Raw genomic sequence first — 25,944 nt, 5'->3', positions numbered from 1 at the left:
CCATCATAGTGTTTGACTATCTCTATGCCTGTATCTAAATTCAAATGTATTTGTAAATTACTGTTATTCAACATTATGAAAGCAGAAAATAATACATTTGTATAGCTAGCATTTAACGTTCAATTATTATTGTTATTTACAATAACATGTTACAGAGCTAGGATAGGAAGTTTCAGTAATGAAAATTAAGTTTGGCATTTACAAAAGAAAATATGGAGAACATGAAAAAAAACCACGTACATTAAAATTTATTATTTTTATATATTTTGCATTCTGACATTTTCCAATGACAATCTTATGATTTTCTTTTCTTTTTCTTTTCAAATTTCTGTTGCAGTTTTGGTGTGGAAGGGAGGAGTTATTAGGGAGGGGGCAAGGATTGTGTGATTCACATAGAATCTGCATACCAAGGAGAGAAAGTCTCTTGTGGACCTGCAGTCATTGGCGAGTGACATGACCAAAAAATTGGACGATTGTCATTGAAAAACACACCCGAAAAACAAACTAAAACAATTTTAATGGGTCTGTTTTGTTTTTCAGTGGAACTTTGTTCAGTGCAAATGTTTCCCTGTTCAATGCCAAATTTTATTTCCATGCCATCACTTACTGTCATGGTTCTACACTCTAAAAAATATTCCCTGGTTCAACTTAAACAAATTAAGGTAACAGTTTCCATGTATCTTTTTAAGTACTATCATCTCATTATTGGGCCAGTCTTTTATCATAATCTGACAAACTTCATTAGTTAAGTAAAACTAACATGATTTGCTTTGACCTGGAAAAGCTTGATTAAGTTAAACAACCTTAATTTTTATCCAAAAGTTGTGGTGCTATTTAGTTGTCTAATTATTTTATTGAAGGTATTATAACTTATTTATCTTAATGCCATCCTATCCAAAAATGTCAAAAATGTTTTGATTGTGAGCAGCTTCTTAAAATTGTCAGTTGTCAACTGACTAAAACAGTGTAATGTAACAAACATAGTTTTTATGCTTTTTTATTTTATACATTAACCACTGTAATTGTAATTTCATTTTTTTTGTGTATTCTTTGTGTTTTCAACTACTTCAGATGTCTAGACCTCTTAACCTCCCACCCAGATACAAAATCCTGCAGGATACGCACACCTTAAGAGGCGCTCCTCAGGTATAAATGTTTTAGGCTTTCCCATGTTCGGGGTCTTTCTTCATTCTGACCACTCGTGTGTTGATTGACCTTTTCTTTGCAAAGAAAATAAAAACCTTGTTGGCCAGCAGAAGCTCTATTTCATTCTTCACCAGCAGCAGAGAATTTCCACAACACCACTAACCCCAAGAATCATTTTCCTTAACTGGTCGAGTTTAAGATGGCGATGTTAAGATCCTGATGCTGTGAGATATAGGACTGATTTTGATCTCTTCTTTATAAAATAACATTGAAACACTGCCTGTTATAAATTTGATCTCGTTAAACCTTTTTTAAACAGAAATTTAAGGAAAGTTTTCAATTTGGACACAAATTAGTGGATTTTTCATTCACTCAGTCAGCCATAAGTGAATCTGACATTCAGGGAAGTGAAGGATTTGGCTGTTCACTGAGACTCCTCTTCACACTTTTAAAATAGTTTTACATGCATCACCAGGCTTTATATGTGTGACCGTCACTGGCTGATTCAATGGCAGCAGCACCTGGCAACACTAGAGGACAATCCAAGTGTGCACACTAAAGCAGGTTTAATTTACATCTGCATGCAATGCATGAAATTTGATCGTGGGAACAATAATCTGATGAGCACTGCAACAACCCAACTGACCTTATCAGTAAATAATGAAGCTAATATTGACAGAATGTGACAGCATAAGAAAACTAACACATATAGTGGCTGTAAACAGCATATGTATTGTATTAATGAACCTCAGAAAAGATACTCTGAAAAAGTAATGTGTAATAATGCAATGTAATAACTGTACGTGCATTTTGATGATATACCAATTTCACTTTCTTTTTTTTAAGAGTTTGCAATTTCTGCTGTCCTCCCTGGGTTCCCATGGCATTAGAAAAGAGGAAAGATCTAGAGATTTGCTCCTCACAGGGAAAAAATATTGAACTGCTGTTGTGTGTGTGTGTGTGTGTGTGTGTGTGTGTGTGTGTGTGTGTATTTGTGAGCTATATTTTTTTCATCATTTCGTTAATTTCTGCGAATGCATGCACAGTATATCTCTAATGAGGTGAGAGGGCTACACAGTGCAGCTGTCTCCTCCAACTCTGCACACAGGCCCATGCATTTTTCATGGCAGCTTTACTGGATGAGGGAAAAACTGCCCATTGAAGGAGCTACCAATCTGTCTGCCACGACCCTCTCACTGACACTCAAACACTTAAAGAGATCATTTAGGACAGTGGGAGTGGTTAATGTCTTGTTTATATGTATATATATTATCCCCTATTGAAATCCAGCTTTGAGCACATTTTTTCTTGAACAGAAAGTGAAGGAGTAAGAAGGCAAAAATGTGCAACGACCCAATAAATACTATTTGTTCTTCCTACTACTTCATCAGTCATTAATAATCTCTTTATGTTTTTTTAATGACTTTATAAAATGCTTTTGTATCAACCTTATTTTCTGTGATACCTGAATGTTGGCATCTCCACAGTCTTTAGAAGTTTAATTTCATTCTGAAATCCATGGACTGCCACCGTAACTTATAGCAACCATGAGCCAATGGCATCAAAGTAAGCAGGGAAACCATGGCAATGGGTATTCAATCAGGGGAATGAGCCAGCAGCAGTACTGCTCTTGAAATGATGAAAGCAGATGTAGGTTTCAGAGCAAGATGCTAAAAAGCTCATGCATGCTCTCACTTTTCTTATTCACAAGAAAATACTTTGCTGCAAATGGGAGGATCATGTTTCAAGCAGCATGCAATATGTATCATATTTGCACACATATACGTGAATCACACACTCTCACACAAAGGCAGGAACTTCTGTGATTTCTACATTTGAACTACTTCCTTTGAATCCAATAAAACAGCTTTTTTAAATTAAATTATAAGCAGGTTTTACACATGAGCAGTTTAATAGTCTAAGAAAAGGGGATATTCTTGTGCCTGTGAACCACACTCAGACCTCAATAGTTATGCAGCTGAAATTCTGGGATTCACTTTTGCATTATTTATATATTTTTTCCTGTGGTGCTCCTTTGAAAAAAAAGAGCAATCATAAATACATACACATTTATTAGCAAAACAAGAACATAATGCCACCAAAAAATTAAAAAAAAATCCTGTCTCCATCCACACTGTTTGCTTTTATTGTGCCATTCAATGCTCCCTTATTAGTCTGATCTCCTTGTCAGACACTCACATGACTGAACACCCGCTCATATACACACACATGCACACACAGCTTCATGAAAAAAAAAGAAGAAGAAGAACACTGTGCCCTCTTTCTCCCGTGTTCCCAGGCATGTGGTACAGTACCTGTAGGGGATCCAGTCGGAGGAGTGCTTGGAGCTCATCCTGTATCAATCACTCTGACTGCTGCTGCCTAACTGCGAGGCTAACGGCCTGCAACAGCACCAGTGCAAGTGTCTACGGGGGTCTGAGGACAGCGATCACAGCCAGAGAGCCCACATCGCCTGTTCATCCTCTGCACGCAGCCCTGTATTCCCCCAAGCCTGCCTGTGCTCCTTCGTATTTCCCCTTCGCTGTGGGGCAGCAGATGACTAACAATCCAGACGGACAGCCGCACTCCTCAGTGATGCACACCGAGCGCATGAAATAGCCGTTTTCTTCTCTCCCATGTGTAACGCATCCAGTCAATGCCTCTCCTCTTCTCCTCTCCCATCCACCTCCTCTGCTCCTGCTCTGCGCTGGCTCTCTTCCCTCGCTCTCACTCAGTGGGCTCTATCTAAATCTCCCTCCGTTTCTTGCCCTTTAAATCCCCCCCCCCCCTACCCTTCCCTTTTCCTTCCTCTCTGTCCAAATCTCGCGCTGTGCCTCTCTACCCAATCTATCTCTCGTTATCTCTCGTGTAGCATCACCTACAGCACCATCCAGTGCGCAGCCTTAAGCAAAAAAAGGTTATAGAGAGTCCCCCTTTGTCTTCCCTCTTTGATGTTCCTTCTCAGCTATTCCTGTACAGTGCCCCCCCCCTTCTCTATAATGCAACCACACAAACTCTCTTTCTGCTTCTTCCCTGCACAAACTGTGTTGCACGAGGCATGTAAAGCAGGGACTCAGATGTGTTTTCTGGACCATAATTTATTTATTCTCTCAGAGCAAGAGGCATTAGCATATGACTAGTGTTAACAGCCTTTAATTCAACACTCTCTCCAGCCAGACAAAGGTACCCTGTGATAGTGCCACAGCTCTGAACCTCTCTCACACACATCTGCTTCCGCCCTCCGTCTGCCGCCCCTCACTGTCACCACACAAACACACATCACTCACTGTGTTCCCAGGGTTATTCAGGAGTCCATCTATAGACAGTTAAACCAAGCGGCTTCCTTGTGACAAAACTGCTCCACAAGGAGTTGATTCATGTCAACTCCATCGGCAAATATCTCTAGGTTTAAGGTGTGTGTGATCCACGCATGTGCTGATTTTAAGAAATCTGAAACAATCCTGAAATTATTCAGGGGAGCAAAATCTCTTTGCTCATGGGTACAGATGAAAGCATCTTCCCAGCCACTGTCTCCCTGCAAAACAGCCTCAAGCTAGATCTTTTATTTGCTGTATTTCATCATCCATGTGTTGCACCAGTTCCTGTTATGTATTCAGATGGATTCAGGACATTCAGTGCACCAAACCATTCTGAAACCCACAAATGCACTGAAGTGCTACACACACACACACACACACACACACACACACACACACACACACATGTATGATTGCCAGGGCGTTTGTGCTGTGATGACGCTTACAGTAAGTTCGTTCTCCCAAGGTCAGAACTCATGTGCTGATGTAATAAGGCATTGTGCAGAATGTTATTTAAGCAAAGACTGGTCAAACATTGGAGTCACGCATTCAAGCATCTTACTTCAATTATTTATCGCATGCCTACAAAGAAGCATCTCTGATAGAGTTCAGTGGTAGATGCCAAAGTAAACAAGGGAGGAACTGAAATGTCGATGAAGTCCATGACAAAAATAACAATTTAGTATCATATAAATGTAGTGCTGGGCTTTTTTCTAAAATATAAATTCTGATTACACACCTACGGCTCATTTAAAACATGTAAATACTATTTAACATTGTTATCTTTTTCATACTTTTGAAGTCACATATGACAGAGGACAGCAAACTGACATACTGCATGACAGAATGATGTCAGGGGAAGGGGGCGTACAGAATAAACACGATAAAATTCATTCATGAACCATTTTCCCTGGATAAGATCTTATAAAAATCCAGGGTCCATCATCTCCATGCTCATATTCACAAAGAGCTGAAGCTGCTCGTTCCATTGATAATACATCCATACAGTCTTTCAACCAATTATCTATACTAAAACAATTTGATTTGTGTGATTTCCAATTCATCATAATGTCACGTTTAACTGACACAAAAGCAAGCGAGGCAATAATGCAGTGTGTAAAGGCTTCGACTGCATAATTTCTATCCTAGTGCCTAAGAGGCAGACTGTTGGAAACCGCGGTATTGTCACATCCAGGATAGAAGACAAACTTAATATCATGTTGTCCCAAAAACATCTAACTGAGGGGGCGACACCACAACAGATGCATGAGTGACCCTGCCTCACCACAGTCATGCCAACATGAATGTGAAAGGGAGTGATCTGCATGGTGTAATATACGCCCTATGCACCACTTTCATGTGTAAAATTTTGTATCAAGCAAATTTGAATACCATTGTTGTGTGTACTGGGACAGACTCCCACTGGGCTGAGGTCAGGGTTGCACAAAGTCCCTCTCCTACCGATGTTTGATGGAAGCTAGGCTGTCTGAAGAGGCGAGGCACAATGACCCATACACTACAGAAACAACTCTCCTTCCCAAGGCAATGCAACTCAGTTTATTAATAAATTCTCTATTGAGCCCCGTGGACATATTCTTTGAGATGACTGACCTTCAGGTTGATCTTAACTGTAGGTATGACAAAAATTCAGCATTTGTTAAATTACATGACTTTTTCAACTCGTAAATGAAAACATAAATCACACATCTATTCTTCAGGTGAAGTGGTCAACACACTGCATGTTCCAGCTGAAACTACATATAACAAATCTGGCCAGAACTTGGTTTTATTCTCCGTCTGTACCCAACAGCATCAAAGCCGACTGCAGCTTCTTTACAGCAAACATAATGAAACATTGATTGCATTCTCCAATGGTATGGCCTTTCAAAAATGTCAAGTCACAAAGGTGTTTCATTTTGACTCCAACAGAAAGAAACTGTTGACAATAGTAAAATAAATCAGCTTTCATGAAATTCCAAACAAATCGATCCCTCACACAGTGTTTCTCTCTCCAGGTCACAGACCAGCAGGGATGTTTAAATCAAACAGAGGAGCGAGGAAGATCTTTTTAAAAAAATAAATGTGACTATTAAATTGGTAAGTAGGCGACCTATGTGTGCTCTGTACTGGCAACATAATTAATAAGCACGTTTGTTATTTTGAGAGTGAAATATTGCTGCATCAAATGACTGAGAAGCATGTTGACAACAGTTTGTATTTAACTGAAGTGGGCAGTAGTCAGATGTCCCTCCCACACAGCTCTGCTGCTGTTTCTTCTGCAACTTAGAGCCGTAATTCCACTACACAAGAAAAACCCTGCATGGTCTTCCCTCATCAAACTCAGAAGGACTCACAGAGAGATGGTGCAGTTTTTGGATTTTGTGCTACGACCCAGGAGACCCATGTTCTTTTTGGGTTTCATAATTTATTCCATAATGCAATTGTTATGATGAGACACCAAAATATGAAGATTTGCTGAAGAAAAACAACCTGCATCATCAACCTTCCCAGCTGCAATTATCAGTATTTGAGGAGCAGGATTGCGCAGTAATTAGGGAGGCATCTTGTGTAGCTGGGGATGGAGCTTAAAGCCCCCAGCTAGCATCAGCTCTGCTCATGTTCTTGTGCAAGGCACTGGCTCCCCATCATCTTCATATGAATGGGGGCAAGAAATAACACAATTCTTTATAGAGATTCATCAACTACGGCTATTCATCCTACACGTTCTTTCAAATATGTTTATTGGGAAACCAGTCAATAAACAGTGAAATTGACAATCGACAGTTACGTCTCCTCTGTTTTTTTTGTTTTTTTTTACAGAAAAAAATAAAAAATAAAACAAAATTAAATAATAATAATAATAATTCCACAAACACAATCCCTGACAAAAATGACAAGTGAGACAAGTAGCAAATTATAAGCAAAGAAAACCAACATCCAAGCAAAAACCAACAACAACAAAACAAAACAACAATAGAGCACACAAACTCTCCTCCCACACATTGGGAAGTATCAAGGCTCCAATCTCTCTTTCCCACTCTTCTTTTATCTTGTCCATTTTGGGAAGGCACATACTTTGTAGTGTCTCATATAATTGCGAGATTATGTAGCGTGGGTTAGGGAACAGATTAAATAAACTCTGTAGCTTGTCTGGATTTGCCCTCTCAAAATTAGGAAAATGTGTTTTAACATAGTCCCTAATCTGGAGGTATCTGAAAAACTGATTCTTGGGCAAGTTATATCTTTCCTGGAGTTGCTGGAAAGAAGCAAAAGTACCTTCTATGTATAGGTTGCCAACATTACAAATCCCTAATTGCTTCCAGGTAATAAAGGCCCCATCCAGAACAGAGGGAGCGAAGGAGGGGTTTGCTGCTATAGGTAGCAGATATGACACCGTATTGAGCTTGAAATGTTTTCTTAGTTGTTTCCATATCTTAATTGAGTCGTAAATCATAGGATTATGTTTGAAGCAAGTTCTATTGACTGGCACGGGTGACAGTATAACCGCTCTAATAGAATATGGTAGGCAATCCTCCCGTTCCATCTCTAGTCCATCATGGGGTGATGGGTTGTCATCTAACCAATGTACAATAGAGTGTATCCCAGTGGCCCAATAATATAAAATAAAATTAGGCAGTGCCAACCCCCCATTGGTTTGATGTTTGCAAAGATGGTCCTTTTTTATTCTGCGAGACTTATAGTTCCAAACAAAGGGGAGAATAATAGAGTCCAGTTTACTGAAAAAGATTTAATAAGGTATATAGGCAGGTTTTGAAAAAGATAAAGCAGCTGAGGGAGAAAAATCATCTTAATAGCGTTCAATCTACCCAACAGAGAGATGGGGAGTGTTTTCCAGAATTGAATATTGCTTGCTAGCTTGTTTAACAGGGTGGGGAAATTAGCCTTATAAAGATCATTGTACTTCTTGGCGATTACTATCCCCAGATAAGTTAAGCTGTCAGATGCTATCATCCTACACATGTTCACTCCTACCTTGTCACATATCGACACTTGGTCATGGAGTTTCCAAGTCAACATACAACGTGAAAGGTACCCTGGGTGAGTTGGTTGGTGACGTTCTGGGACGCCGTCTCAAGTTCTCTGTTACATGCATTGTCTTCTTTTAAAATACACTTCCGTTTTCACAGGAAATTTACCATTTACATACAGTCTCTTTCAAAATAAACACACTACGTCAGCACAACACCATATATTGACTTATTTTATTTATTGACTTTTTTTCCCTTCAACAACAAACACACATGGTTGGGTTTAGGAAAAAGATAAGAGTTTGGCTTTAGAATCTTACGGGACGCCAGCACCCCTCTCTCGGGTGAAAGTCGGTGTTTGTTGGGCCCATCCACCACCCCTCCTGCCTGCCCCATTCTGACTTTTGCCGCCTTAACTTTCGTCCTTGTTCCGCCGTGTCTCCCCCCTGATGCCGCCTGGTGGCATTAAACTATAACGGCAACAGGCCACGTACAATGTCGATGTTAAAGGATGGCTTTTTTCGCTGGTTTCGGACACCACAAGTGGACTTCGATGACTCTGGAGTGAGACCGGGCTCAAGTGAAAGTCCTGGTTGTTGGACCCATCCACAACCCCTCCCACCCACCCTACTCAGACTTTTCGCCCCCTTAACTTATGTTGTTGTCCACTCACGTCTTCTCCTGATGCTGCTGGTCCGTGCATCATGCCTATGTGAAAGGACAGCTTTTTTCATCAGTGTCTGACGCTGTAGTCACTGCCCAAGTGCCGGTATTCGATGACTTCTTGATGAGACCATGTTGATTTATTAGGATAGATTATTTTGGTGTGAGCTGCCAAGACGTCTGCCTTCTCTCAAATATAATGGAACTTGATGGCACTCAGCTTGTGGTGCTCAAAATGCCAAAAAATACATTGGTAAAACTCAACAGAAATGTCTCTTTCCAGGACTTATGGCCTGGTACCTCAAGATAATCCACAGACGTTATTGTGAGCAGTTTTTATGTAGGAACTATTGTCTTTCTACACAGCTACACCCACCAATTGTACCACCACACAGAAGGAAGCTTGCATCTACTACTAGCTCGCATATCACCAAGCACTCAGCCAAGGCGGACACATTAATGTTCACATCTTGCACTGTCATGAGTGCTTTGTCCATGAGTAGATGCACGCCTCCTCCTGCGCAGTGATACAATCAGTGGGTATAGTTCAATAGAAAGAAAGTAGCTAAATTTGATAAACTGATATGTCTTTCGATAAATCTAGACAGATAAATAGCACTACAGGTTAAGAGGAAAAATATGTATTTTTGATTTTGGGGTGATCTGTCCTTTGAAGAGATAAATGTAGATGACAATCAACACATGTATCTGACTGTTAAAGAGCCTCTGTGGTTAATGGTGCGAACCCTGCGTATCAGCCGGTGTGATGAAAGTGGAAGTAAATGGAACAAGCCACACTGCTGAGGAACAGGTGTAAGCGCAGCACCCTGCTTAATATTTGATGCTGAAGGGGAGACTTTGAAGTTCGGTCATGAGGGAGATGGAATTGGGAGGAAGGCTGACTTTCATATAATTTCATGAAGACAAAAGTATATTCTCCATCCCACTAGACTCAGCAAATAGAGCGCTTTCTTTCCGTTTTTCCCCCCATCTGGCCTCATAGCCATTACAGCATTAAACAGCAAACGATAAGATCCTCACGACAAATTAGATTTTTCCAGTCCAGAATTTGTGCAGAGTTTTCCCAGAGGCATTTTATTGTTGGTAACAGAAGGGCAGCAGTATCAGTAATTATAATAATGGTCCTGGCACAGATGATACACACTGATGTGAAAATGGATCTCTGGCTTGTGTCTGCATGTCTTAGTCAGACTGGCCGAAACACAGCTGCAGAGCACACAGCCTTAATAATATAGCAGCCTGATCAGGCATGCAGGATATGTGCCAACTGAGAAGCGACATTTACCTCTGTATGAATCTGCGTGTAAAATATTTGTATATGTCATTTATCACATATAAATCAAACAAAACCCAGATGCCACAGAAGCCACAGCTCACGAGCGGGAAGGTCCAAAAAAATGATGATCTATAATTCGATGTCATCAATACATACCATCACCTTCAAGATGCACTATTATTTTTAAAATCCCACGGCACGTCTGTATCACCACTTTCATCCGAGCTCACCTCCTTCCTAAACATTTAAAACAGTCCTAGCGGCCCAGCACCAGGCAGACAATGGCACGTCGCCAAGAAAAAGACAATAAGGACATTAACTGATATCATCCAATATTTACACTATTCTTCGTCTGTCCGTCCTGGAAGCATGATCCCTGTTCCTAAGGTTTCTGCCATTTTTTCCTCCGTTGCAGGGTTTTTAGGGGAGTTTTTCCTTATCGGCTGTGAGGGTCCAAGGACACAGGGATGTTGTCTGCTGTGAAGCCCTCTGAGGCAAATTGTGATTTGTTATATTGGCCTTTATAAATACAATTGAATTGAAATTGAATATTGATTACAGGCCCTGGCATTGAATCAGATCAAAATCATATCATGGCAAATATCTTACCATTGTCCAAAGAATACATACTGTATGTTGTATTGTGGTTAAACTTACAGCATACTGTGTCTTCATAAAGTAGTCCCCTTAAAAAAAATTAAAGCCGTGTTAAAAGTCCTTGTAACTGAGAAATGCAACTGCTTTATTTGAGCTTTTCCTTGTGTGTTTCATGACGGTATTTCCTCTCTGTTGTGTTTTATTTATTTTTAAACTGTAACCGATGTGTCGTCTTGGCACAGTCTCCCTCAGAAAAGAGAATTCCCCCTCATAGGACTTTCTGGTCAAATAAAAGTTAGATTTAAAAAATAATAATCATCGCTCCCCTGATTCCTTCACCTCTGATTGACTGGATTCACAGAAACTATGTGCTGCCATTCATCTCTACATGGGGGCTCAGCCTTCGAAGGAACAGGCCCGATTAAAGAGTTGCTCCTCCTCCTCAAGTGCAAACCTAAAAATGGCCATTTCTCACCCCTTGCCTCACAGATATCATAATTAATGGTGCTTCTCCTCAACACTTGAATTTGGAAATACATATAAGCTGGTAAATACCAGTGGTAAAGTTCACTTATATCTGAGTGTATGGTAAGAGTTGTGACATAGAATTTTACCATATGATGGACATTTGGAAAACATCTCACCAGGCTTATGGCAAACAGCTCAATGTGGGAAGGATTATTTTTACTTCCTGCACAGTAGTGGCCAACAACATGCCAAAGATGTCAACAAGAAAAAAACACAAAAACCTGATAAATACATTGTGATCGAAAAAAACTTGGTATTTCACCTGGGGGCACTGGGACAGTGCCTTACATCTTGTGTCACACAGAGTGTTGTGTGCCTGATTCATGTTCTGTCGGGGAGTTTCCCTAAAGAGGAAACAAGGTAAGAGGCATGAAGGCAGATATTTGCAGTCTTATGTTCCACAGGGAATGAAAACTTACTGAGTAAGTAAGACCTCATACCTAACTGCAACTTTAAACAGAGAAAGTCGATTCACTAGGATACTTTTTTTTCTCCTTGTACTGCTGGCACGGCTGCAAGTGACCTCCCTGCAGTTTTGAAGGACTTTGACCTGACTGCTGATAAATTCTCAAATCAACAATCATGATGTTGTACTGGAAATTACGTACAGCTAAATAGTACTAACATATATTGACATTTAGATGGACTAAATTATGTCCAACAACAAAGTAACAGTAATTACCATCTTTCACCCGGGAGGCCGGTGTTCGCTTCTCGTATGAATGTAATGCTAAACCCAGTTATTTCTTTCTAATCCTAACCACGTGCTTCTGTTACCTAAACATAGCCATGTGCATATGATGGCTTAAGGTGACCATGTGTGTTTGTTATTTAAGGGAAAATAATGTCAATTTAAGGTATTATACCGACATAGTATGTTTATTTTGAAAGTGACTGTATGCAAACTGTCCATTCCCTTAAAAACGGAAGTGTATTTGGAAAAGACACAATGCATGTAACAGGCTGAATTTGACATGGTATCCCAGAACACCAACAACAGACACAATGCAGGCTACCTTGCATGTCATATGAAGACGTGGAAAGTCAATAACCAAGCGACAATATGTGACGAGGTCGGAGTGAGAATGTGTTGCTGTATTCTGATATCAGTGTAGTATCTTGCATCAGTAGATGTCCCGCCCAAATGGATTTACAAGGCAGATAATAAGTCTGCGCGTGTGTGAGACCAAATCTACAAATTATAGGAAAACATGAGTAAAACATTCTGTTTGCTTTCATAATTGAAATGCATCAAATAAACTGATCTAATATTGTATGCGCGTGTTATAGTTTGGCTGAGACGTTCACGGAGCTCACCAAAGTGTGCAAAACCACAACCATCCGGGTGAAGTAGTTTTTGGGGAGCATCCCAAGGTGGCAATAACTGCCTCAATGCACCATTAACAACTACTAATGTGCAATGGGTTAGTGATGTAAGATGTGTTGGATAAACCCGCCCTGTTCTCCAGATTCAGGCTGCGTTTCTTTGCTGCATTTGAAGAAGCCTTGGAAGAGACTGCCCCCTCAAACTCTTATGACGTATGCAGCCTTTAAATGAGGACTTCGAAAGGAGGCAATTAGGACATAGCTACGGAGTGAGTCACTGACTGGATCCACATTACATCACATCACACGGGAGTGTGCTGCACTTCAGAGGGACTGGAGGGGAGCAAAGGGAACCTGTCAGCAGTAAATTGGTGCAAGCTAAAAAAAAAAAAGTAGCCCCTATCTGCATCAGGATTAAGAGGTTGATGGTGTTTAATAATGCTCGCCTGTTTAATTATGCATAAAAAAAACAGGAATGAATGGGTGACAGCGGATATCAGATGGAACATTTTGTGAGTGAGTGCTACTCGATGGTGACATGCTTAACTGTACACACCTCTTAGTTGCTTAAAAGCTCTTCTATTGCAAGAGTTGTGAGAGTAATAGGAAAGTGATTGACAAACATTTACACACAAAGGTATAATGATGCAAGGGGGAAAAAAGCACAAAACAAAAAGATATTTTTGTAGTGCAAACTGGAAACGCTTAAAAAATATATACTTGAAAAGGAAGTACAGCATTGTTCCCTGTTCTCAGGAAAGTGTCCAGAAACAAAATGAAACAGCAGATGTAGTTACAAACGCTTTCAAGCCTTTGCAAAACTGTGATTACATTGCATATTCAAACTACTTCTGACAGTCTACTCGAGAAACCATATTCAAATCTCGGCCATAATCAGATAACATTTGATTGTTTCATGCTGGAGTGCCAGGCTACAGCACTGCTTAATACATTTACAATAAAACCACCCTGGATGTAAAATACAATATATGAAAAGCTGATTACACATATGGACCGATTGATTAAAAAATCCCACTCTCAGCCAAAAACAGCCCACTGAGGCCTGTGAATCAGCAGCAGTCTGACGTTCCGTTCGCTATCATCATTTATAGATGGAGACCTCGAAAAATGTCCTCGTACAAACATTCAAAGAAATTTATTTGAGAGCGCTGGTGGGTGGCTAAAAACCAGGAAGCCGGCCTTTGAAGGTTGCTGCAGGGGATCAACAGTGGCATCTTTATTTTAAGGGCAGTTGTAAATCTTAGAACGAGAGAGCGGGACGTTGAGGGAGCGAGAGGGAGAGAAACAGAGACTATGTGTGTTTGTGGGTGTGAGCGAAAAGTAAATCTCACAGCTTCAGAGGCAGCGAGCGAGAGGCTGTGTGTGAGCTTATGCATGCAAAAGAATGAAAAGAAAAATGAGCATATTGGCTTGTGTCCGATATTGATCGGATCTAATGTGTGCAGTCTATTGATTCCCTCTAATGTGGACGCTGTGGTCTTTGCCAGCAAATTGTGAGGAAAAATTGAATTTATAATTCAGCTGCATTTTCAGGGACCACTTCTTTTGTATTAGCATCACATCTGCACCTGAGACTGTGTGTGTGTCTCAGAGACTGTAGCACAGCATGAAACTATGCTAAGGAATCAGCAGGTGAGTGACCGACACACACACACACTCATACTCACACACGCACAGCCCTTGTATCAACAAAAATCCCTGTATCTCATCTCTCAGCGCCCAACAGAGGGCATGCATTAAACATGATTTGGATTAGAAAATGTCACGCTGGATGAAACAGTGTCCCAGTGTCCCAGTGAGGCAACCAGATGGACTGCTTCAATACACCAAAGTTCCTCTGCATCCTCTCTTCCATAGCGCAGCTGTATCTGTGTATGTACACTATGTACAGTGTACTGCTGCTGCCTGTAAATGCCAAATGATCATTAGAGAAGCTAACAATTCACATTCACAGTCTGGGTACCTTTCGCATCCTTACTGCCACTCTGTAGCATTATGAACGCCTGAATTTAAGCTTTCACAGGAGCTCAATCTGATCTCCGGTCTAAGGAAACATATTTATCATCCTCTACAGTTTAAAGATACACTCCAGATTGCATGGTATGGACAAAAAGTCATAAAATCTGTAATAATGGTGCTTGTAAGCTGAAGCTCACAAAGAGATACTTGCCTAACATGACATGAACACTGCCTCCACCCAGAGATCTGAATCACTCCCTCAGTGACCTAACCTGAATAAAGGCTATACATCTTGATCTTTGCTAGAGTGATGTTTATAGGAGGCTTTCCATTTGGAAACCAATAGTTTCCACAGGCAACAGACAAAGATGCACAGCTCAGTATAATAAGAGGCACAAACCCAACATGGACTCATGAGTCATCTCCCACATTTTCCCTCTGTATATGCAGATGTGTTTACATTTCTAGACAGCCAAATTATGCCCTTAACTCGCAATGTCATTTTCCAGCTGTTAAAAATGTTCTCCCTGGTTCTGCAACCCAATCAACAGAATAAAAATTGGCATTGTAAATGTCTGAAAATGACGGATATGTAACATTTACGCATTATTGTGCAGCAGATAAGTTGAGTTTTTACAATTCTTTATGCTTTAACAGTGCTGTGGTTATCATGTCACTATGTCTCTGGACAGAAACCACTTGGTTATGGTTAGGAAATGATTATGTTTGGGCATAAGATTATGTTTGGGCTTAAGATACCCAGTTTGGGAGCCACAATTGCTGCTGGGAATGCAGCAACAGCTTACTAAGAAACAACCACTTCTGGTGGCACAATCACTGCTGGAAAGTGGCGATTAAAGGCTAAAAAAACAAGTGCTTTTGTTGTTTGTTGGTCTCGAACAGTGGTCTGCAGCTTGGCAGCTGCCGTGCCTCAGTGTCACACCATCCACCATCCCTTCCACCTACCTATGACAAACAGCCCATATACATCAAATCACACAATGGAGTATTAGGGCCATATTGAAGAAAAAAAAAATTCAGAGATTTTGAGAATAAAGTCGCAATATTACGAGAATAAAGTTGTAATATTATGAGAATAAAGTCGTAATATTACGAGAAAAAAACTCGTAATATAAATGTGTGTGTTGAGGCAATACACCTGAGACTGAGAGCAGCTGCCAGAAGCAGGTTCTAACCCACTCTGTTTGTTGTTGGTTATTTCCTTAAAAACTACGACTTTATTCTCGTAATATTATGACTTTTTTCTCATTAAATTACGACTTTATTCTTGTAATATTATGACTTTATTCTTGTAATATTATGACTTTATTTTATTCTCGTAATATTCCGACCTTATTCTTCTAATATTATGACTTTATTCTTATTAAATTACGACCTTATTCTTGGAATATTACTTTATTCTCATTAAATTATGACTTTATTCTTGTAATATTACGACTTTATTCTCAAAATCTCCCCCAAAAAAATTTCTTCAATGTGGCCCTAATACTCCCATCGTAAAATCACAACTAGGTCACTTCAGAAATGTCGATATGATACATATGAAATGTACTGTATGTGCATATATTTTGTGGCTTGCAGCAACACATTCTCACTCCAACCTTGTCACATGTCACTGCTTGGTCGTGAACTTTCCATGTCTACATACAATGTGCAAGGTAGCCTGGCTGTGTCTGAGTTATAGTACCCTTGAATCAAACTTTCTTCAGCTGTTAACTGCGAAATATTTCTTTTAATCTACATCATTTTTAACATTATTTGGAGCACATACTGTGTGAAATATTCAAAGAATTTAAGGTTTCCCTCCCCCCACAACATTGACAGCAGGTAGGACTAAGGCGTTTCTGTGGCAAGTCAAACATGTTTAATGTTTGCATACAGTTAATGTATTCATCGGTTTATATATTCCCAGGCAGCTGTTTATTTTAAGCCTTGAGCTTTCATGCTATCTTATATTTGCACATTGCATTATATAGCATATACATAGCACTCGTAAGTACTGCTTTTATATAAAAAACTGTATTTAAAACTACATTTTATAGTCCTTGGCTCACTTTACATACATGTTACCTACACAGCAAAACTGTCACAGTCCTTTCAGGGAATTTTCATCATATTGTCACGAAAAATCAAAATAAATCTGTCTTTTCAGAGGTACATAACCTGTTTTTGGTTCAAACTGCATAAAAATGACATGCCATGCCAAAGTGATGTGCACACATTGTACCTCACACCCTGCTGACAGAGAGGCAGAGATGTTAAATGAGAGTGTCGTCTTGTCAGGTGCAGTACAGCGTGTGAGTGCTGTGTCTATCTTTAGAGGATTATATGCATGTGACTCACTGTTCCTAAGCAGTTTCTGCTCATATTTATCTGTCGTCTTTATGTTTAATCTTGAGTCCTCAAATTAGTTTCTGGCAGAGCCACACACTCACGGCTCAGTTTGGAAACCTCTCAGTAATTACACGTTATAAATCAGATGAGCAAATGACTGCAGATAAAACCTGAAAACTGTGAACCAACTATTCCTAAATGACACTGTTACAGCTTGTTCACCGGGAAGTGATGTTCAACTCAAGTACTTTTCCATGAGAAATTTAGCTGACCGTGTCTTTCTGACTCTGAGAGAGCTGTGCTAATGACTGTTTTCAATTCCACAGACTCAAGCAGAGAGACAGACAGAGCGCCGTGGTGTGAATGTGTGCAGCCCTTGCATCCTAACTCAGCATCTTTGCGAGGAGGCGGCGGCTGATGTCTTTCTCTGTATGTCACGCTGCCTCCTCTGACACACGCTCCTCTGCCGGCTCGCTCCCGTGACCATGGCAACAGTGGAGACTAATTATCATTTAAAAGCTCACCGGTTAACCATAATATCTGCTTCAAGAAAAGACACACATGCACAAACACAAACCAATTACCATCATGCCAGTTGCCATAGCTGTGATTAATCAACATCTGGCTGTGCTTGCAGGGTGAAGTATCATCACTGTGTTGCTGCAGCAAGAGGCAGTGTTTTTTTTTTTTTTTTTTTTTTTTTTGACCAACAGGGGGACTCGCTGAACAGTAACAGGAATGTGTAGTGACCACTCGTGGGCACATGGAGGTGCTGTACAATAGCATAAGCTTTGCATTTCTGGCTGCACAGACCCTACAATAACAGCTTCACACTTTCTGAGAGGGAGTGGAATTCACAGCTACTGCAAACGCACATCTTCTATTAGAGTTAACAGCACTGACTTGTATGGAGAATGAGTTGCTGAATACAGTGTGCCAGTCCCATTCTTGTGTTTGTCATGACAGTGTTGTAAATATTGTGTATCTTAAAGTATTAATTTACTTACAATTAGAGAGGTAAAAACGTGATGTAATTAAGTCCAATGTGTCATGTTGAAAATTAAAGTCATTGAGAGTCAAATCTAGTCTTTTGAGCAGATTAAAACCGAATGCCTTGCTCAGGAGCACCCTGATGGTGATTGTTGTGGGAGGAAAAACATTACCTCATAATCATCCCACCTTAAAGGAGACTTACACCTATTTTCTATATTAATTTATGTTATTCCTATGGTCTAAAATACTTCAAAAACAGAAGAAAACATAAACAACCCTCTCTAAAAATCCCCAATCTAGAGTGCTAAAACTTAAATTTGTGATGTTATGAAGTGTACGCATTGGTGAAAGATGTTGTTGATGACACTGAGAGCACCCAGGGGAATGTCGTGAATATATGGGTACAACAGAATAAAGCTCATTTGGATATAAGAAAAAGAAAACAGTCTCTGAGTCCCAAAAATCAATAATTCACTGTATATGGAGCAGCTCCAGACTTTAAACTCTATGACATCACAAGTTCAAGACTCACTTTCACTGCTGTGTGGGTGATAAAAGTCGTCCTAACAGACCTGTCTATCATCATTTATCTTTATTGGTTCTTTCCCACTTTTTACAGAACAAACCAGTGACAGTAATAAAGATGGACGACACATCTCTACTTCCCCAAACTGTAATAAAGCCAAGATATTCTGAATATGGCTTCTGCCATCTTGCTCTGGTGGCACCATTTGTAGCCAGAGTCTGCGTGGCAGCACTCTCCCTGGTATTGAGGTCCCACCATTCTACCAACTGCGAGCAGCATCATTGATCATGAGCACACTGATTAATACACAGCTGTCAATTATGACGTCAAACTAACATCAAACTAACTACAATGATACTTATCAGAAAAAAAACACAATTCAACAAACATCTGGCTGATAAGAACTATCTAAAAAATTATTTGATGTGTACTTTGATCTTTTAGTTAGGACCCCATTCATTGTGCAGACCACAGAGCAGGTGCACCAAAGACTTACTTTCACCAAGTGCAACCAAATGCAGCTGAGTGTCTTAATTCCACTGGCCAAACAGCTAACTTCCAGTTACCTCGCTACCTTGAATGGGAATAAAAATGACTCAATCATGTGGATCTTCTAGACATCCAAAATCTTTTTAGACTGAATGGATGAAATCCTGATAGTGAAATGAGTCATTTGGCGGGGGCTGTGTGTTAAAAATCCACTGATTTACAGATGTCTCTTTCACCATGTATGTCATTAAGAAGTCTTTCTGGGCGATCACGAGACAGACTGCAGAAATTGCGGTAAAACTAAGCCCCCGCCCCCCCTTGTGAAGGTCTGTGAAGCTGTCTAAGCATGGAGCCAACACTGCACTCCCTGAAGAAACATTTTCACATTTTTAGAAAAATAAAAAGGCAGTTTCTGAAAGAAGTTACATTCATTACAAAGCAAAAGCAGCATGTGTATACATTCAGTAGGCTATATCCTCAGTAGCTAGCTAGCTAACCCTACACTTTTCAGGGTTTAATTTCAGTCAGCACAGCATACTACCTATGTGTGTTTTTGTTCCTGCTTTAGGGCAAAGAAAGAAAGGCAATGAAAGAGAGGCAATCTTTCAATCTCACATCGATCCTCAGAAGGCCTTGGCAGGAAGACACTACGTGACATCTTGATAAAGCATAATGGAGACAGTGGAGATGGTGGTGCATCCAGATGAATATATAACTAATGATCATATAACAGAGCTAAGTTTTATGGCTGCTTGCCAAATAGCTCCCAACAATTTCCCAGTGGCTGCTCAGCACCTGTTTCAGTCTTTAAGAAGGCCAGCTGCTCTCTCCGTGTTCAGCAGATCAAAGTAATCCTCCAACTATCTTTTAATCACATAGCAGTATGGTTTACGTTCTCACCAGTCCATCATCACTATTATCACTATTAAACCTGAGAGGCAACCCACTGTGAATTAAAGGTCCAGTGTGTAGGATTTAGGGGCATCTATAGGCAGAAATAAAATATAATATTCATATGTGTTTTACTGTGCTTCATTAGTGTATTATCACCTATTATCATTATCAAAATAAGAATCATGTTTGAGCCGTTTATATCCACATACAGAGCATGTCCACCATATTGTTCTACAGTAGCCCAGAACAGACAAATCAACAGATAGGGCTCTAGATAGGGCTATTAGCGTTTTTGCGTCGGCCACTGTGGTTCTCCTAAACGCTTGGCTTTTGTGGTATAACTTTCACTGAATTAAATAAGCTAAATTTTATCTGCTAGCTCTGGCGTTATCAGCACACTGAGACACCTAACGTGTTACCCACTGCATTCTTGCAGTTATGCTAATGGCACACTTTAACATTAACTTACACACAGTAACATTAACTCCAGCTAATGCTACAATAATGTTACGAGGTAAACATTACTCCTCTTATATGTAATATTTGCCAAATGTGGGCATGTATGCAATTAGTTCCTGTCACCAAGATTACGTCAATACTCGTCTGTAAAGTTTATCTCAACTTATGAAAGCTAACTTTGTTAGCAGCGATTTAGCACAGGAAAGCCAGGTGCAGCATTCAGTCAAGTTACAGGTGTAGGTGGCCGCGTGGAGTGTCCTCTGGCTCCCTCTGTTAGATCCACCCCTCGCTCCTCCACAACTCCACCTTTTTGTCCAAATATTTGCGACGGCCAAAATTCCAAACTCGAGGCTTCACTACGGCAGTCCACAAACCAATGATGACGTCACGGTGGCTATGTCCATTATTTTTACAGTCTATGCTTGGCACACAGAAGTTTCAGTTCTGCAACCTCACCACTAGATGTCACATAATCCTACACGCTGGACCTTTAATACACATAAATCACATGCGAAATTGCAATACTAGTATATTTCCAGCAAGGCTGACTGTTGCCATTTTTTAAAAACAAAATTACTGTTGACAAACACGTATCAGCTGTCATGTAAATAAGGTAAACAACATTATTATGCACTCAAGATAATATTGTGTAGTAACTGATTCCTGTTAAAGCCAGTGATACAGTATGAATCTGACAGGTTAAATGTACAGTATATTCAAAAAGATCATCTCATCATGTTTTGAGACAAAGTGTTCAGCTCAAATTAAATGAATAAGACATTATAGATAATCAAGAAACAAGATGGGGCTGATGGGATATTGCTTTGGTCTAATGTAATTGACAGCCAATCACATGACCTGTTTGTCTTGAGTAACAGAGATAAACAGCAGGATGAAAGGTGGCATAAAGAAATATTGGGGAAAACTGTGTTGTAAAATAAAAATAAAAAAACTTTTAGAAAAGTCCCATACACTGTCTTCCTTGCAGAAATAATGACTTTAATGCTGCACAAGTTGTGTTCTGCCCGTCCCTCTCCTACGCACCTGTTTGGCCATAGATGTGCAAAGTATTCCTTTGTTCTTTTATAAAATAAAAATGTGACATTGTAAAACAAAAATACACAAAAAATATAAAAAAAACTGCCAGATGAAAATTAAAATGACCTGCATGTAACAAACTCTGTCATTGTTACTGTGACAAAAAGCAGGATAAAATAACTAAGATGAGTTTTAATGTATTCCCAATGCTCCAAAGACAGTCAGTCTCTGACTGCAATAATTTCTGTGAAATTCTTTTGTTGTTTTTTTTTTGTTTGTTTCGTCTCCTACTCACTGGTAACTAGGAGTACATCCAAATATATCAACATCATTATCAAAATATTCAATATAGAGCAGCAGAAAAATCAGACCCAGCAACACATTATTATGACGTCCGTTCTCTCCCACGTGTTAAAGGAACAGGGGGAGGGTGGTCACACTTACAGTCTGCTCGTCAGTGGGGGATACTTAATTACACACACACACAAACACACGCACAACCTCATTCCTCAAAAACTTGATGCCACTTCTCCATTTTACGCCATGATGTTTCACCATAGCAACTAGCTCCAGAGGCATATCCCACACACATCCACCAGAAGTACAGAGCTGTGGAAGAGAGGATGGAGATGAATAAAAGAATAGTAAGAGGGAACAGAATTAACATATTTCATATTTATGGGCCTTTAAGAAAACAGTGTTCACAAAATCCTTTAAGAATCCAATACAAATGTAAAACCCATGAATTTAAAAAGGGTAAATTTAAGACATTTTACTTGCGCCAGTGAAAATGAATTTAAAGGAGTGATTTTAGAGATGAATGGATCCAAATCTCCTGCAGGCCCTGAGAGCACCATTACACTTCAGACTTTAAAAGATTTCACCTGACAAATTGAGGCTATGCACTCGCTCTTAGAAGACAAAATACAGATATGTCATGTATAATGTATAGTGTTGTGACATACTATATCAATGGTAGTCCAAGGGTACTGCAGGCTAGAGGAGTCATATGCTATGCTGATGGCAGAAAAGAGAATAAAATGGAGTGATAAAAGGACAATGATAGGGGGACAAGGACATAAAAGAAACTGAGTAAAATCATTTAATTATTTACACGTGGAATACATGAAGAAATGAGAATGACCCAGGCATAATTGATTTCATCACCTTTCTTGATACCAGCTGTCCACAGAGACTCCACAGTGCCACACCTCTCTAATGTGATTTCTCCTCATATCAATCCATGTTCAAATCACATTTCAAAATCTGCTCATTTACTGTTTAAGACCTGTACTATAACTGTAGCAATACATTTGAGTGCATTTAGTTAAGGGGCCAAATATACATACCCATGTGGGGCCTAAATGCTGGCCATCGATTTTAAAAGATGCCTGAAGGGTTTAAAGCAGCTGAACAAGCTGAAAACACAACACTGACATATTTGTTAGACATGGAGCACCATTAGCATTAATCTGAAGCTGACTTTCTGGCCACCCGACAAATTTAAGTCCAATATTCACTGTATTGTTGGCTCTGGTTTGGTCTCCACCTCCTCCTGAGAGAAATAAGGCACTGTAGCTGCCACATGCTCCACAATATTCATCAGCTTGTTGCATACACTTTTGCTGAGGGGTGTTGCACAGTATAAATGTGTGCACGTGACTATGTATGTGCACTCACATCAACGAGATGACTGCCAGCTGCAGACCACTATTCAAGACCAACAAACAGGAAAACTGGTTGTTTCTTAGCAAGACATCGCCAGCATTTCAAGTGCAAATTGTGCCACCAAAACTGGGTGTTTTTTTTAGCAAAACATTGGTGGCCTTTCCATCTGTTATTGTGCCACCAAATCACATATTTTAAAGCAAAACATCATCTTTACTAACCATAACCAAGTGTTTTTTGTGCCTGAATCGTAAAGAGATGTAAGGTTTCAACATAGCCTTTACATCAGTGGTTCCCAACTGGTCGGTTGTGGTCCAAAAGTGGGTGGCGGAGCATTTCTGAATGGACCACAAGTGTGTCAAGTCTGTAAAAAACACACTTTATTCTTAAGTACAGTGACTTTCCTGCACAGAACTTTTATTTAGAACTGCCATTTCCTGCTGTACAGTGAGTGAATAACCATCAGCTACTTAATAGAGACAAAAACTAGCTCAACGACATGGCCAAATGCAAGTATGACACTGAGTATATTAAACTGCGTGGACCTTGAACGAATGACTAAGGAGAAATCTGGACCCTGTGGCTGGACCAGATGGGAACCACTGCTCTACATTACAACGTACAAGTGTTACATATCCATGGTGTGCAGAAACATCACACCGGAACATTTACTCTGGCAACTGAGTTGTAGAACTACAGGAAACTATTCAGACCTACTTACTTTGTTGTCGCCATTAGTCCAAAGAATGTGCGACTAACCTTGTCGCTAGCTTTGCCTTTGTGCCTTTTGGTGCTGGGCAATTACTATTGTGTTCACCAGTGCCTTTTCACTGAGAACAACTGAAGCTGGGATCAGGGTTGATGACAGCAGTGAGAGTATGTCAAAACATAACAAAGTTGTGGGCTGTAAAAGAAACACAATGAGCTAAAAGATGCTATAAAAAACAAACTAGAGGTAAGTGGTGATTTTCAACCTGCTATATTATACTGTAAAATAATCAATTACCCAACTGCCAGAAAAAATGTCAGCACTGTGTGTTCCCAAAAGCCACTGATATGTTGCATTTGTACATTTCAGATGTGGCAGTTATGTGAAAACTTTAGCTTTAGGCAAAAAAAAAAAAAAACTTGGATGTGGTTAGGAACATCATGTTTTGTGGACTTAAGATACCTGTTTTTTGGCCACAGCTGTGAATGGAAATGTCCTTGGCATCTCCTTAAAAAATACCCACTTTTGTCACCACAAACACAGCTGGTCTCAAACAGTGGACTGCTGCATGGGAGCCATATTGCCTGGGTCTCACGCCATTCGCCATACTATCCTCCTCCTGTTGAGAAACTCAGTTCATATTCATGTATTCCGAACTGCCACTTCAAAACACTGATGTGATACGTATAAAACGTGCAAATGTTATATGTCTGTGGTTTGCAGAAACATTGCTGATATTTTCTTCTGGCGACTGGGCTGAATCACCGCTCCCTTAATGCTTTGCATTTGTGTTTACAAATACAGCAGAAGTGTTCATGTATGCCCTTGGTCAGATATGTGTATATGCATCAGTATTTACATATGTATGCTGCATATGCATCATAAATCAAAATGACCTGCGTAAATGTATGACTTTCACCTTTACAGATATGCCTGTGACACAAATCCATTTCAGAGTGTATCTGATACACATCAAGGTGGAATTACAGAATAATATACAGTACAGGCCAAAAGTTTGGACACACCTTCTCATTCAATGCGTTTTCTTTATTTTCATGACTATTTACATTGTAGATTCTCACTTGCACACTCTTGGCATTCTCTCAATGAGCTTCAAGAGGTAGTCACCTGAAATGGTTTCCACTTCACAGGTGTGCCTTATCAGGGTTAATTAGTGGAATTTCTTGCTTTATCAATGGCGTTGGGACCATCAGTTGTGTTGTGCAGAAGTCAGGTTGATACACAGCCGACAGCCCTATTGGACAACTGTTAAAATTCATATTATGGCAAGAACCAATCAGCTAACTAAAGAAAAACGAGTGGCCATCATTACTTTAAGAAATGAAGGTCAGTCAGTCCGGAAAATTGCAAAAACTTTAAATGTGTCCTCAAGTGGAGTCGCAAAAACCATCAAGCGCTACAACCAAACTGGCACACATGAGGACCGACCCAGGAAAGGAAGACCAAGAGTCACCTCTGCTTCTGAGGATAAGTTCATCCGAGTCACCAGCCTCAGAAATCGCAAGTTAACAGCAGCTCAGATCAGAGACCAGATGAATGCCACACAGAGTTCTAGCAGCAGACCCATCTCTAGAACAACTGTTAAGAGGAGACTGCGCCAATCAGGCCTTCATGGTCAAATAGCTGCTAGGAAACCACTGCTAAGGAGAGGCAACAAGCAGAAGAGATTTGGTTGGGCCAAGAAACACAAGGAATGGACATTAGACCAGTGGAAATCTGTGCTTTGGTCTGATGATTCCAAATTTGAGATCTTTGGTTCCAACCGCCGTGTCTTTGTGAGACGCAGAAAAGGTGAACGGATGGATTCCACATGCCTGGTTCCCACTGTGAAGCATGGAGGAGGAGGTGTGATGGTGTGGGGGTGTTTTGCTGGTGACACTGTTGGGGATTTATTCAAAACTGAAGGCACACTGAACCAGCATGGCTACCACAGCATCCTGCAGCGACAT

General features: G+C 40.1%; 1 protein-coding gene across 5 annotated transcripts in view; it reads right to left on the bottom strand.

Annotated features, from left to right (window-relative positions):
- The window catches only part of tub (TUB bipartite transcription factor), an 88,802-nt gene that overhangs the window by 34,037 nt on the left and 28,821 nt on the right, over positions 1-25,944 (bottom strand). Inside the window, exon 1 of one of the 5 annotated variants that reach the window (XM_078175443.1) lies at positions 3,462-3,920. The exons of 3 other annotated variants lie outside the window; for them this stretch is intronic. In XM_078175443.1, coding sequence (XP_078031569.1) covers positions 3,462-3,499 — 38 coding nt within the window. In that variant the 5' untranslated portion in view covers positions 3,500-3,920. Of the gene's footprint in view, positions 1-3,461; positions 3,921-25,944 lie in introns of those variants that run through there. One more of the 5 variants, XM_078175441.1, reaches the window with a different exon arrangement.

The sequence above is a fragment of the Epinephelus lanceolatus genome, chromosome 2 (genome assembly GCF_041903045.1).
Source record: "Epinephelus lanceolatus isolate andai-2023 chromosome 2, ASM4190304v1, whole genome shotgun sequence".
Lineage (NCBI taxonomy): Eukaryota > Metazoa > Chordata > Actinopteri > Perciformes > Serranidae > Epinephelus > Epinephelus lanceolatus.
This window is presented reverse-complemented; position numbering and strand designations above follow the sequence as displayed.